This window comes from Oncorhynchus mykiss, chromosome 7, assembly GCF_013265735.2.
Source record: "Oncorhynchus mykiss isolate Arlee chromosome 7, USDA_OmykA_1.1, whole genome shotgun sequence".
Classification (NCBI taxonomy): Eukaryota; Metazoa; Chordata; class Actinopteri; order Salmoniformes; family Salmonidae; genus Oncorhynchus; species Oncorhynchus mykiss.
In genome coordinates, this window is record NC_048571.1 from 1,602,057 (window position 1) to 1,617,056 (window position 15,000).

Here is a 15,000-nt window from a genome sequence, read left to right on the forward strand (position 1 = left end):
AGTGTAATCAGCTAGATACCATATGACTGTGTCTATCTGTTCTGTCTCCCACCCTGCAGTGCGGTCTGATGGGGGGATCCACTATGTCAAGCTGCCACAGGCCTCCTCTGCCTCCTTTGTGCTCAGGTTCATGGAGACTCTGTGTCACCAGCTGCAGAGTGACAACCTGTTCTCCTCCCAACCCTTCAGCCCTGCATTCATGGCCTCCACTGGACACACAGCCTACGACAGGAGCACATCAGGTAATGCCTGCAAACCGTGTGTGTGTGTGTGTGTGTGTGTGTGTGTGTGTGTGTTTGTGAGCTTTTCCTTATCTTTGTCACAAAGCCACAAGCCAGCATGTATTTCCCATCAACCTACACCATCAACAGTCACAATATAAACTGTGGCTATTTCTCTAATATTCCATTGGTCATCTATAATGTCATAGCATTTCCTTCAACAGGTCACTGACCCACATGAAACATCAGACCCCTCTATAAAACACAACTTTATAGAGATCTCAGTGGCCCTCAGTTGGCAGTAGCTGATGCCGTCTCTTGTCCCTCCTCTGTTGTCTTCAGTAAAAGAAGAGATCTCAGTGGTCCTCAGTTGGCAGTAGCTGATGCCGTCTCTTTTCTCTCCTCTGTTGTCTTCAGTAAAAGAAGAGATGTCAGAGGCCTTGTCCATAGCCAGAGGCTCCGTAGGAAGGAGCAGGCGCTTCCAGATGGACAGAGACAGGGACTGTAACCTTTACCCTTCTCCCCTGTCCTCCTCCAAACGGCTGCACAGCACAGAGGCACACCCCTCGGAAGGTACACTAACACCCCTCAGCCTCAGAGCTACCCCTGGTGCACTCACTGGAGATACATCGCAATAGTTTGAAAGGACCTCCTGTCCTTCCTTTGTCATCTCGTCTCCTTCAGTACTGATATATAAACACAAAATACAGGATAAGGAAAAACTAAATGGAGGATAGCTATCCAGGAATTGACTTTCACCTGTCCAGTTTTAATGTCAGTGCAGATGAAATGAGGAGAGGAAGCCTCTCTACACTATTAAGATGCAGCCCAGTGCTGGACTGGGCACTGTGATTAACTAGAAGGAGAGGAAGCCTCTCTACACTATTAAGATGCAGCCCAGTGCTGGACTGGGCACTATGATTAACTAGAAGGACAGGAAGCCTCTCTACACTATTAAGATGCAGCCCAGTGCTGGACTGGGCACTATGATTAACTAGAAGGAGAGGAAGCCTCTCTACACTATTAAGATGCAGCCCAGTGCTGGACTGGGCACTATGATTAACTAGAAGGAAAGGAAGCCTCTCTACACTATTAAGATGCAGCCCAGTGCTGGACTGGGCACTGTGATTAACTAGAAGGAGAGGAAGCCTCTCTACACTATTAAGATGCAGCCCAGTGCTGGACTGGGCACTATGATTAACTAGAAGGAGAGGAAGCCTCTCTACACTATTAAGATGCAGCCCAGTGCTGGACTGGGCACTGTGATTAACTAGAAGGAGAGGAAGCCTCTCTACACTATTAAGATGCAGCCCAGTGCTGGACTGGGCACTATGATTAACTAGAAGGAGAGGAAGCCTCTCTACACTATTAAGATGCAGCCCAGTGCTGGACTGGGCACTATGATTAACTAGAAGGAAAGGAAGCCTCTCTACACTATTAAGATGCAGCCCAGTGCTGGACTGGGCACTGTGATTAACTAGAAGGAGAGGAAGCCTCTCTACACTATTAAGATGCAGCCCAGTGCTGGACTGGGCACTATGATTAACTAGAAGGAGAGGAAGCCTCTCTACACTATTAAGATGCAGCCCAGTGCTGGACTGGGCACTGTGATTAACTAGAAGGAGAGGAAGCCTCTCTACACTATTAAGATGCAGCCCAGTGCTGGACTGGGCACTGTGATTAACTAGAAGGAGAGGAAGCCTCTCTACACTATTAAGATGCAGCCCAGTGCTGGACTGGGCACTGTGATTAACTAGAAGGAGAGGAAGCCTCTCTACACTATTAAGATGCAGCCCAGTGCTGGACTGGGCACTGTGATTAACTAGAAGGAGAGGAAGACTCTCTACACTATTAAGATGCAGCCCAGTGCTGGACTGGGCACTGTGATTAACTAGAAGGATCACTCTACTGAATTAACACAAATAACCACTTCCTTGTGTCCTCAGTAGAGTGATAGTTGTGGCCAATCGTCTTCCTTCTTATTGCCTCCTGATTCTACATTATTGAAACACTTTCCTTAATGCATAACTGTTGTTTGGTTAATTAAAACTTCTGCTTGTATAGTTTATTCATGAAGTCTTAGTAACTGTACAGATATTGATGACCTGCCACTGTTCAATGTAATTGCATCAGCAACTAACGGCTAAGCTACCACTTCTTGATTAATCACTAAGCAGCTAACGGCTAAGCTACCACTTCATGATTAATCACCAAGCAGCTAACGGCTAAGCTACCACTTCTTGATTAATCACTAAGCAGCTAACGGCTAAGCTACCACTTCATGATTAATCACCAAGCAGCTAACGGCTAAGCTACCACTTCATGATTAATCACCGATCACCAAGCAGCTAACGGCTAAGCTACCACTTCATGATTAATCACCGATCACCAAGCAGCTAACGGCTAAGCAACCACTTCATGATTGATCACAGATCACCAAGCAGCTAACAGCTAAGCTACCACTTCATGATTAATCACCAAGCAGCTAACGGCTAAGCTACCACTTCATGATTAATCACCAATCACTAAGCAGCTAACGGCTAAGCTACCACTTCATGATTAATCACTGATCACCAAGCAGCTAACGGCTAAGCTACCACTTTATGATTAATCACCAAGCAGCTAACGGCTAAGCTACCACTTCATGATTAATCACCAAGCAGCTAACGGCTAAGCTACCACTTCATGATTAATCACCAAGCAGCTAACGGCTAAGCTACCACTTCATGATTAATCACCGATCACCAAGCAGCTAACGGCTAAGCTACCACTTCATGATTAATCACGATCACCAAGCAGCTAACGGCTAAGCTACCACTTCATGATTAATCACCAAACAGCTAACGGCTAAGCTACCACTTCATGATTAATCACCAACCACTTGCTTAGTTTCTCATGACACATTATCAGATGTCATTTTACTTAAAGAATTCATGTGGTTGTGACACTGTATTAGTGTGTGTCTATACGCTGACGATCCTACCTCTCTTACCCTCCATCAGAGCCCCTTCCTCGCAGTGAGAACGGTTTGACTGAGGACCCTATGGACACCTCCACCTCTCCCTCCATGACCCCTCGCCCCCTGACACAACGCACCACCTCAGAGTACCGTGGCCAGGGGTCCAGCAGCCCCTACTACCCTGGGTCTGGGTCTGGTCACCCCCCACCACCACCCCTCAGGCGCCTGGCCCCCAACCCTTCTGACCTGGGGTCCAGAGGGCTACAGAGAAGAGTGGAAGGTAGGCCTTGTAAGAGCTTAACCCCCATTGGCTGGCTGACTGGGCGGGCCTTGTGTGTGTGCCTCTAGATTCTAGTTGGCCATTTACGTTTGTTTGAATGTTGATTTTTGGGGGGGGGCTAGGCTTCCTGTGTTGGAGCAGATCACATTCAGCATTTTAGTAACTTAGCAGACGCTCGTATCCAGAGCGACTTAGTTAGTGCATTCATCTTAAGATAGCTAGGTGAGACAACCACACATCTCAGTCGCAGTCAGTGCATTTTCCAGAATAAAGCAGCTGAGACAGTGCTAGCAAGACAAGTTAGTTCAAGAAAGGCGATGGTGTTTTTATTTTCATTTGTTTAACCGAAGTGTAGTCAGGATGCAGTAAATATGTTGTGTAGCACTGCCACCTAGTGGACAATGCGATGGATATGTTGTGTAGCACTGCCACCTAGTGGACAATGCCATGGATATGTTGTGTAGCACTGCCACCTAGTGGACAATGCCATGGATATGTTGTGTAGCACTGCCACCTAGTGGACAATGCCATGGATATGTTGTGCCTTCCCTGTAAAGTAATTTTATTTATTTAACTAGACAAGTCAGTTAAGAACAAATTCTTATTTTCAATGACGGCCTAGGAACAGTGGGTTAACTGCCTTGTTCAGAGGCAGAATGGCACCTTGTCAGCTCGGGGATTTGAAACCTTTCGGTTACTAGTCCAACGCTCTAACCACTAGGCTACCCTGCCGCCCTGTAAAGTCTGAAACTATTAGTATTCATGGTGGTTAACTATAAAGGTGAGTATTGAATTCTGACTCTCTGCTGCTCTGTCTGTGTGTTCTGTTGTTCAGCTGCGAGCTCCACCACAGGTCCTGAGCACCTGGCAGCTGCAGACCGGGAGGCTGCAGCGGGGAACGGGGCCGGGAACGCCCCTTCCTCCTGGTCTGTGGATGAGGTGATGCAGTTTGTCCACGACGCCGACCCCCAAACCCTCGGACCCCACGTGGAGCTCTTCAGAAAACACGTGAGTGGACCTTGATTGATTTATTTATTGATTGATGATGTTTCTTGTCCTTTTTCTTCCTTTGGAGCATCACTGCTGATAGAGGGAAGGAGACGAGGAGGCAGACACTACACTATTGAGATGCTCCCTAGATGTGTGTCTAAGTGCCCCGGGTCCAGGCCTGATGTTACACTATTGAGATGCCCCATAGATGTGTGTCTAAGTGCCCCGGGTCCAGGCCTGATGTTACACTATTGAGATGCTCCCTAGATGTGTGTCTAAGTGTCCCGGGTCCAGGCCTGATGTTACACTATTGAGATGCCCCCTAGATGTGTGTCTAAGTGCCCCGGGTCCAGGCCTGATGTTACACTATTGAGATGCCCTCTAGATGTGTGTCTAAGTGCCCCGGGTCCAGGCCTGATGTTACACTATTGAGATGCCCCCTAGATGTGTGTCTAAGTGTCCCGGGTCCAGGCCTGATGTTACACTATTGAGATGCTCCCTAGATGTGTGTCTAAGTGCCGGGTCCAGGCCTGATGTTACACTATTGAGATGCCCCCTAGATGTGTGTCTAAGTGCTGAGTCCAGGCCTGATGTTACACTATTGAGATGCTCCCTAGATGTGTGTCTAAGTGTCCCGGGTCCAGGCCTGATGTTACACTATTGAGATGCCCCCTAGATGTGTGTCTAAGTGCTGAGTCCAGGCCTGATGTTACACTATTGAGATGCCTCCTAGATGTGTGTCTAAGTGCTGGGTCCAGGCCTGATGTTACACTATTGAGATGCCCCTTAGATGTGTGTCTAAGTGTCCCGGGTCCAGGCCTGATGTTACACTATTGAGATGCCCCCTAGATGTGTGTCTAAGTGCTGGGTCCAGGCCTGATGTTACACTATTGAGATGCCCCCTAGATGTGTGTCTAAGTGTCCCGGGTCCAGGCCTGATGTTACACTATTGAGATGCCCCCTAGATGTGTGTCTAAGTGTCCCGGGTCCAGGCCTGATGTTACACTATTGAGATGCCCCATAGATGTGTGTCTAAGTGTCCCGGGTCCAGGCCTGATGTTACACTATTGAGATGCCCCCTAGATGTGTGTCTAAGTGTCCCGGGTCCAGGCCTGATGTTACACCATTGAGATGCCCCCTAGATTATTTTTATGTTGTGTAAAAATTCAATAAATATCCCCAAAAATAAATTCACTCCAGGATATGTGTTAGGTGTCTGGCCTGGTTCTGATGTGCTCCAGCCCTCCTCGCTGTGTGTATGTCCCTGTCAGAAGCAGGAAGGGAGGACGTCTGTGTCACAGAGATAGATTTACAACAGTGTTCTAATTCTATTCCTATGGCCTGTGTCCTCTGTGTTTAGTCTATAACCTGGGAGACTAGCACTGGCCTGTCTCAGAACCTTCCCTACCTGTCTGGAGAGAATCACTTTCATTCCCTCCAGGAAAACCCAACTCTGTTCAACCATACAGGCCATCTACAACGCAGTGAATGTTTACAGTACGACGGCAGACATTTTCTGTTGATGTCTGTCTGGACATCTCAGCTCAGAGAGAATTGTGTTGTTGTTCTGCTGTTATGTTGGTTCTGTGTTGGGGGAAATAGGTGCACCTATCACTGTTGAACGTTAAAAAAAAACACAACCTTTCATTTAGAAGAGTTAATCATAGATGTTTCGGCCATCTTGGCTGTCATCTTGTCCTGTGTTGGTGCTAAGCCCTCTTTCTGACTGCGTTTGTCTCTTGTCTTCAGGAGATCGACGGAAAGGCGCTGATGCTTCTACGTAGTGACATCATCATGAAGTACATGGGTCTGAAGCTAGGCCCCGCCCTCAAGCTATGTCACCACATCGAGAGGCTCAAACAGACCAAACAGTAACACACACACACACACACACACACACACACACACACACACACACACACACACACACACACACACACACACACACACACACTAGAATGGGAAGATCATCTTAGCTGTGAAACCCTAAGCACAATGAGTCCTTAATCATTCCTTTGCAGAGACCTTCATACCTCATCCTGTGATGAAGAGCATTCAGAGAAACAGTATGAACGTCAGTGTGAACGTCAGTGTGAACGTCAGTACAGAGAAACACTATGAACGAACTTCAGTCTACTATTCTTTAGAATAGACTCAGCTGAATCCCAAAGGATGATGTTGAGTGTTTACCTACCTATGCATTGCCCATGTACACCTTCTCTCAACCCTTACCTACTTAGCCTGGTCCCAGAATGTTCTGTAAAAAACAAACAGATCTGAGACCAGGCTACTGTCAGCCGTGGAGACCTAGAGATGCAAGGAGCCATCTCCACACAACCCCCAACGGCATGTATTACTTGTTGCACTAGCCTCTCATTGCAATAAGATATCAACCATTCAGCTTCTATATGGAGACTGTGATTTGATTCTTCAATAGTTTTAATATCAAAGGATGTTGATAAGGAGAATGTACCATGCTGTTAAGATTCATTGTTTGTTTTGGACACCACATTTGACCGTACTCCACATTCAGGGTGTGACATCACACAATCTGGACTCGTTGGAACACTGATCGTTCTTTGGATCGCCCCAATGGAACTTCTAACCAGGATCTATGATTGTGATTGGACATTGCGTGTAGATTCTAGAATACGTTGGACAATGAAGACAGGAAGTTCCTGTTCAAGTCAACGTCTCATTGTAAAAGAAGATGGTGGACTTATGTTTGAAGAACCAGACAAAAAACCTGTGTTTTACATAAAAAGCCAAAAAATATTTTTTTTTTTTTTTATATCTTGGATTTTGTACTGTCTTTAAAAAGTATTATTAATCTCTGCATATATACAGGAAGGTTGTGTTGAATCCTGTCTGTATTTTAACCCAAACAGTCTGGTATTTGTACTGGTAGTGTTGGCTACACCATCAGATACCTGATGGTAGCCAAGCTGAACATTGATTGCAACACGTGTATGGCCTTCATCTCATTTCAAATCATAGCCGTTAAAAGTAGATAGTTGACTGTTGGTTGTCGGAAGGTTTTCAAGCACCAAATGGACAGTTGATATGTATCTAACGTTTCATGTTCAGGATATCCTGCATATATGGATACAAGGCTGTGTAGCAGTCAGACAAACAGGATATGGAGTGTTAGGGGGATTCAACACACAAGGAGAAGAGATGTGGATGTGGATTCATTTGTGTCACAACAACCTATAATGTGATAAAATAGGACTTATTTTTACTATTTATCTTGTCGCTGTGGCAGAAGAAGTGATCCATTTCTGAACATTTTCCAGAAGGTTCTCAGTTTAAATGAACGGTAATACTTCAAACGGCCTTGCTTTATTGTGATACTCAGGTTTTACTAGGCTTTTGTGTTTTAGGACAGACTTCTTCATAGTAGCATTTGCTTGTTGTAAAGTTCATTTTCTGTTTGACAATATTTTAGATCAACTTTGTATATATTTTTTAATATTCTACATTTCCGTCTGTTGTTCCATAGAAACAACACACAGTGTACATATATATACAGTAAAAACAACTTCTCAAGTACCGGTACTGGAAAAGGCTTGTTTGTTAAATAATATTCGCATATGTACTTTCACGCAATTAAACTTTTTTTTTTTTTCACCATTTGCCTCATTTCATGAGAGTTGACAAGCATTTTTATTTAACCAGGCAAGTCAGTTAAGAACAAATTCTTATTTTACAACGCGGGCCTACCGGGGAACAGTGGGTTAACTGCCTTGTTCAGGAGCAGAACAGACATTTTTACCTCGTCAGCTCAGGGATTTGATCCAGCAGCCTTTAATGGTTACCGGCCCAACACTCTAACCACCAGGCCGCCCCGGCATGAACCTTTAATCATTGGAAAAGGGAAGTGTCCCTTTTAGTATTAAATAAGTACATGTGATATTAAGACAAAGGGACATCATGCTCAACAAGAACATTTTGTTTTATTCTCATGACAGTTTTCTCCAACTGAATCACGTACAAACATGAACCATCAAATGACGGGCTAAGTGTCTGATCCTAAATCAGATATGAAATACTGTATAGGCCTAGCAAAGCATCAACAAATGTACCTTTTCACATGGAAAGTAGCAGACGATGGACAGCCACATTTCATCTGTGAACTGACAGCATTTTGTAAAAGGAGAAAGTCCTCTTTTAACAGTTTATATTGATGAATTAAACATGAATGTAAGGTAAAAATGGCAGACGACTACAAGTACAGTCACAACACTACAGCAACAAAGTCGTCCTTCGTCTCTCAACACATGGAAGAGATACTGTCCATGTCAGGAAGATTGTCCCCAATCGTCTGCCGTAGTCACAACACTACAGCAACAAAGTCGTCCTTCGTCTCTCAACACATGGAAGAGATATTGTCCACGTCAGGAAGATTGTCCCCAATCGTCTGCCGTAGTCACAGCACTACAGCAACAAAGTCGTCCTTCGTCTCTCAACACATGGAAGAGATATTGTCCATGTCAGGAAGATTGTCCCCAATCGTCTGCCGTAGTCACAGCACTTGGCCAATGTCTCAGAAGAACGCCTTGTAACTTCTGTCAACAACAAGAGCTAGCAGTAAAGACACGTGACCAACTGGATTTGAACCTCGGGTCTCTTGTGTCCCACAAGACTGTGTTAGCCTGTTGAGCTAAAGCCTAGGCATTAGCTAAGCTCGGGGAGCTAACGCAAGTCTTCAGGTCTTAGTCCAGGATAGTTCACCTCATCACCACCTCCTTTATGTAACAGAGACCGCCCTGTCTGACCCGGGATTCGATCCCACTTCTACAATGACACTTCACGCTCCAGCCTGGTCCCACATCTGCAAGACAGTACAAACAGATCTGGGACCAGGCTAACTCCTCTCTACAAACAGATCTGGGACCAGGCGAACTCTCTACTTCCTGGGGCAGAAGGCAGCCAGACGTTGCTTCTTGATGGGGAGGATGTGGATCTCCTGTGAACTGACCTTCTTCAGTTTGATGGCCTGTCTGTTCCTGGGGAGGTTAGGGTCCTTCTGCTCCACCACATGGTGTCCTCTGGTTAGAGGCAGAGAACCGTAACACTGATGTAACAGCGCCCCCGTGTGGCCGGAGGAGTCGTGTTGTTTAATAGACAGGCTCTTACTGGACAGCCCTGAGAGAGACTTGATCTTCCCACAGAAGATGGCGGTGGTGGGGATCGCGTCTTTGACCGCCACGATGACTTTGGCTGTTTGAGAGGTGTGAAAGATCTCAAAGTTGGAGCTACCGCTGCTGCTACTGCTCTTGGGCTCGCTGCTGGGTCTATTACCGCTCCCACCTCCATCCACAACCGCCCACTGACGCCGTCTACTGAATTCTACATGGGTTACACCGTTCAACAGGCTCGGGTGGTGGTGAAGCTTCTGAGTGCACTCCGCAGGCTTTAAGACCTCCAGAGAAACAGATGTAGTGCCCTCGGGTGAAGGGAGCCAAGCTGTAGTAGTGCCCTCGGAAGAAGTGTGCCAGTCCCGCGATGAAGGACGCTCTTTTCTTTTCTGTTTACTAGCTACAGACAGGTCGAGGACAGTGTCATCGTGTTGTTGAAATGCCATTTCCTGCTTTGGTTGTATTATGGGAGGGGATTTCACTGATAGGTCAAGCACCTCCCCCTCGGGGACCATGGCAACAGAGGACAGAGAGGCCATTGACGATGGAGGGTAAAGAGTCATAATGTTACCGTGTGGTGGAGGACTGACGATCTCCTCATAGTTAGTCTGTGTGCTTTTAGTCACCATACAGGCTGGTTTAGAGGGGTCAGAGAATCCTTTGGACTCCTGGCTCTGTGGGACGGGGATAGGGAGAGGGATGGGTAGAGGCACAGGGAGAGGAACAATGACAGGGTAGGGGACCAGGAGGGTGGCAGGGGGTACCAGGGGGGCTAGCGGGGAGCTGTAGGGGTAGGAGAGGGGTGGAGGTTGGGGTTGGGATGGGGGGAACGAGGCTGAAGCAAAGGGGTCAGTTGGGGTTGACCCCGCTGGGTGACAGGAAGAGGAGTTGGGGTTGGTCTGTGCAGAAAACAGGTCCTGTATGAGGGCAGCGAATGCCGGGTTCTGGAGGATGGCATGAATACCTAGGAGAGAGAAAGAGAGACGATGGTTGTATTACTACAATCGGAGGGATCACACACCAATAGTCGACAGCTGAATTACTATATACCATTACAATTACCTGGGTCCTGAGCTGGAGGTCCAGGTAGTTTCTGATCCAGGGCTGGAGGCTGGCAGAAGGCCAACGAAGCCATGGAAGAGGTCTGAGGTTGGGTGTGGCACAGCAGATTGTTCTGCAGGAAGGACAGGGAAGGGCAAGGGGGAGTCTGCTGGAGCATTGCTCCCATGGTGTTCAGATGCTGGAACACATGCTGCTCCAGGACCAGAGGCAGGGAGAGACCAGGGCCTTGGGAGAGGGAGCCCAGGGAGAGAGGCCCCTGGTGGGTCAGGAGGTACGGAGGGATCCCCTGGGGAGGGTTTCCTCCAGCCATCTGTTGGAGGGGGTGGATGGGCAGCATCACAGGACTGTCCCCCAGACAGAGAGGCTGAAGCACGGTGGCAGCCACCTTGACAGCCACCCCTTCTGGAGCCTCGGCGCTGGGACTGACCATGGTGGGGGACGCTGGGATAGTTATCATATGTGAAAGGCTTGGTTTCTGATTAGCCTGGCCAGGAGAGCTGATGCGTGAGGCCTCGCTTGCAATCAGCTGGGTGGCAGTGTTCTCTACCTTTCTGACCCCCTCTCCACCACCTCTTCCTCCTCCACTACCTCCCCCATTCTGAGGAAGGTCAGCTACATGCTCCGAGCAAAGATCCTCCATCTTCTTTTTCCTCAAAACATCCACTGGAGTCTGATCTTAGGACAGGAGGGCAATGGTTACTGTGGCCATGGTTACTGTTTAGCAGAGTCACAGACCGGCATCTAACCTGACGGGGGAAAAGAGAAAAGGCTTGTTTTAATGGAAAATGAAGTGGACAAATATGGGTCATTAGTCAGAACTAGAACTGGCAAGTTAGCAAAGTAAAGTAAGAGAAAACAACAAGCTTCAGTGTTTATTCAGTGTTCATGTGGATGAAAGCAGAGTAGACTTGGAGCTTCATGTCCCAGTCCCTCCTGCTGTGGTTTAATGAAAGACCCCGAGGACAAACTGTTGGACTTGACTTGGTTCAACTCAAAATGAACACTAAATCACTTCTAAATCCTCTTGTCTTTTCCAAATCCCCCAGTATTACCCTTGAACCTGCTAGTGATGTCTGTGTCCCAAATAGCACCCTATTCTCTGTCTAGTGTGTTACATTTGACCTGAGCACTATGAGCCCTATGGGCCCTGGTCAAAAGTAGTGCACTATAAGCCTAAGTACAATAACTAACATTGCCAGCACCAGTACATTTATTAAAAACGTGTTTCCCTGGCAGGCATAGATTAAGCAGGAATGTAATTTCATAAGGGTCATGTTTAGCCTGGTTTAATTGAGTTAGATTGAACAGAAGGTGGCTCATGTCTTTACAGAGACCTGGGAGGGAGAGAACCTGTAATAAATATAGCTGAAGCACTGACACAAGCTCACAGCTGACGTAACACTTGTTTTAGCAGCAGAACAGAGAACACAGGAAATCTGTTATTTTGTTCTCCAACATATCGACCAAATACAGGAAACAGGATATTTCTATAATGACCATAAAACTAAAACTAGACTGGATCAATATGAACAACAGTCCACCATTGTCGTGTTTTAAACCAGAGATAAAACTAGACTGGATCAATATGAACAACAGTCTACCATTGTTGTGTTTTAAACCAGAGATAAAACTAGACTGGATCAATATGAACAACAGTCCACCATTGTCGTGTTTTAAACCAGAGTTAAAACTAGACTGGATCAATATGAACAACAGTAAACCATTGTTGTGTTTTAAACCAGAGATAAAACTAGACTGGATCAATATGAACAGCAGTAAACCATTGTCGTGTTTTAAACCAGAGTTAAAACTAGACTGGATCAATATGAACAGCAGTAAACCATTGTCGTGTTTTAAACCAGAGTTAAAACTAGACTGGATCAATATGAACAACAGTCCACCATTGTTGTGTTTTAAACCAGAGTTAAAACTAGACTGGATCAATATGAACAGCAGTAAACCATTGTCGTGTTTTAAACCAGAGTTAAAACTAGACTGGATCAATATGAACAACAGTCCACCATTGTTGTGTTTTAAACCAGAGTTAAAACTAGACTGGATCAATATGAACAACAGTCCACCATTGTCGTGTTTTAAACCAGAGTTAAAACTAGACTGGATCAATATGAACAGCAGTAAACCATTGTTGTGTTTTAAACCAGAGTTCTGGAAAACCTTCACAGAGCAATTTAGATGAGTATGACTCCTGATTATGTCTAAATATGACCAGAAGCAGAACTAGTCCTTGCCTGTCACCAGTCCTCCCAGCTTCTCTCCTATCTATTAGATGTAAATGTTTTGTGGGGGAAGCCATTGGCTTTAGCCTGGTCTCAGATCTGTCTGTGCTCTCTTGACAACTCCAGCGCATTGCTGTGACAGAAATGGAGCGCAGACAGATCTGAGACCAGGCTATTGTGCGGTTGGATCAGGCTGGATATTCCTCCTCCCCTCAGTTAGATCAGGCTGGATATTCCTCCTCCACTCCGTTAGATCAGGCTGGATATTCCTCCTCCACAGTTAGATCAGGCTGGATATTCCTCCTCCCCTCAGATCAGGCTGGATATTCCTCCTCCACTCAGTTAGATCAGGCTGGATATTCCTCCTCCACTCAGTTAGATCAGGCTGGATATTCCTCCTCCACTCAGTTAGATCAGGCTGGATATTCCTCCTCCCCTCAGATCAGGCTGGATATTCCCCCTCCACAGTTAGATCAGGCTGGATATTCCTCCTCCACTCAGTTAGATCAGGCTGGATATTCCTCCTCCACTCAGTTAGATCAGGCTGGATATTCCTCCTCCACTCAGTTAGATCAGGCTGGATATTCCTCCTCTATTCAGTTAGATCAGGCTGGATATTCCTCCTCCAATCAGTCAGATCAGGCTGAATATTCCCCCTCCACTCAGATCAGGCTGGATATTCCTCCTCCACTCAGTTAGATCAGGCTGGATATTCCCCCTCCCCTCAGATCAGGCTGGATATTCCTCCTCCACTCAGATCAGACTGGATATTCCTCCTCCACTCAGTTAGATCTGGCTGGATATTCCCCCTCCACTCAGTTAGATCTGGCTGGATATTCCTCCTCCACTCAGATCAGGCTGGATATTCCTCCTCCACTCAGTTAGATCAGGCTGGATATTCCCCCTGCACTTAGTTAGATCATGCTGGATATTCCCCCTCCACTCAGTTAGATCAGGCTGGATATTCCTCCTCCACTCAGTTAGTTAGATCAGGCTGGATATTCCCCCTACAATCAGTTAGATCAGGCTGGATATTCCTCCTCCCCTCAGATCAGGCTGGATATTCCTCCTCCCCTCAGTTAGATCAGGCTGGATATTCCTCCTCCACTCAGTTAGATCAGGCTGGATATTCCTCCTCCACTCAGTTAGATCAGGCTGGATATTCCTCCTCCACTCAGTAAGATCAGGCTGGATATTCCTCCTCCACTCAGTTAGATCAGGCTGGATATTCCTCCTCCACTCAGTTAGATCAGGCTGGATATTCCTCCTCCACTCAGTTAGATCAGGCTGGATATTCCTCCTCCACTCAGTTAGATCAGGCTGGATATTCCTCCTCCACTCAGTTAGATCAGGCTGGATATTCCTCCTCCAATCAGTCAGATCAGGCTGGATATTCCTCCTCCACTCAGTTAGATCAGGCTGGATATTCCCCCTCCACTCAGTTAGATCAGACTGGATATTCCTCCTCCACTCAGTTAGATCAGGCTGGATATTCCTCCTCCCCTCAGTTAGATCAGGCTGGATATTCCTCCTCCACTCAGTTAGATCAGGCTGGATATTCCTCCTCCACTCAGTTAGATCAGGCTGGATATTCCTCCTCCAATCAGTCAGATCAGGCTGGATATTCCTCCACTCAGTTAGATCAGGCTGGATATTCCTCCACTCAGTTAGATCAGGCTGGATATTCCTCCTCCCCTCAGTTAGATCAGGCTGGATATTCCTCCTCCACTCAGTTAGATCAGGCTGGATATTCCTCCTCCACTCAGTTAGATCAGGCTGGATATTCCTCCTCCACTCAGTTAGATCAGGCTGGATATTCCTCCTCCACTCAGTTAGATCAGGCTGGATATTCCTCCTCCACTCAGTAAGATCAGGCTGGATATTCCTCCTCCACTCAGTAAGATCAGGCTGGATATTCCTCCTCCCCTCAGTCAGATCAGGCTGGATATTCCTCCTCCACTCAGTTAGATCAGGCTGGATATTCCTCCTCCACAGTTAGATCAGGCTGGATAATCCTCCTCTATTCAGTTAGATCAGGCTGGATATTCCTCCTCCCCTCAGATCAGGCTGTATATTCCTCCTCCCCTCAGATCAGGCTGGATATTCCTCC

The 15,000-nt window shown here is 46.7% G+C and overlaps 2 protein-coding genes across 6 annotated transcripts in view; one reads left to right on the top strand and one right to left on the bottom strand.

Moving 5' to 3' along the window:
• scml2 (Scm polycomb group protein like 2) overlaps positions 1-8,080 on the top strand; it is a 57,136-nt gene extending 49,056 nt beyond the window's left edge. For 3 of the 5 annotated variants that reach the window (XM_036982040.1, XM_036982042.1, XM_036982043.1), the window contains 5 exons: positions 60-242; positions 639-794; positions 3,224-3,469; positions 4,296-4,468; positions 6,200-8,080. In XM_036982040.1, the coding sequence (XP_036837935.1) occupies positions 60-242; positions 639-794; positions 3,224-3,469; positions 4,296-4,468; positions 6,200-6,325 (884 nt within the window). In that variant the 3' untranslated portion in view covers positions 6,326-8,080. The remainder of the gene's footprint in view (positions 1-59; positions 243-638; positions 795-3,223; positions 3,470-4,295; positions 4,469-6,199) is intronic. The other 2 variants (XM_036982041.1, XM_036982044.1) reach the window with 2 other exon arrangements.
• A 1,139-nt stretch (positions 8,081-9,219) lies between these two features.
• LOC110527180 (retinoic acid-induced protein 2-like) overlaps positions 9,220-15,000 on the bottom strand; it is a 24,924-nt gene continuing 19,143 nt past the window's right edge. Inside the window, exons 2-4 of the mRNA XM_036982045.1 lie at positions 10,654-11,399; positions 9,359-10,555; positions 9,220-9,324 (exon numbers count right to left, since the gene is read on the bottom strand). Coding sequence (XP_036837940.1) covers positions 9,360-10,555; positions 10,654-11,293 — 1,836 coding nt within the window. The 5' untranslated portion in view covers positions 11,294-11,399 and the 3' untranslated portion in view covers positions 9,220-9,324; position 9,359. The remainder of the gene's footprint in view (positions 9,325-9,358; positions 10,556-10,653; positions 11,400-15,000) is intronic.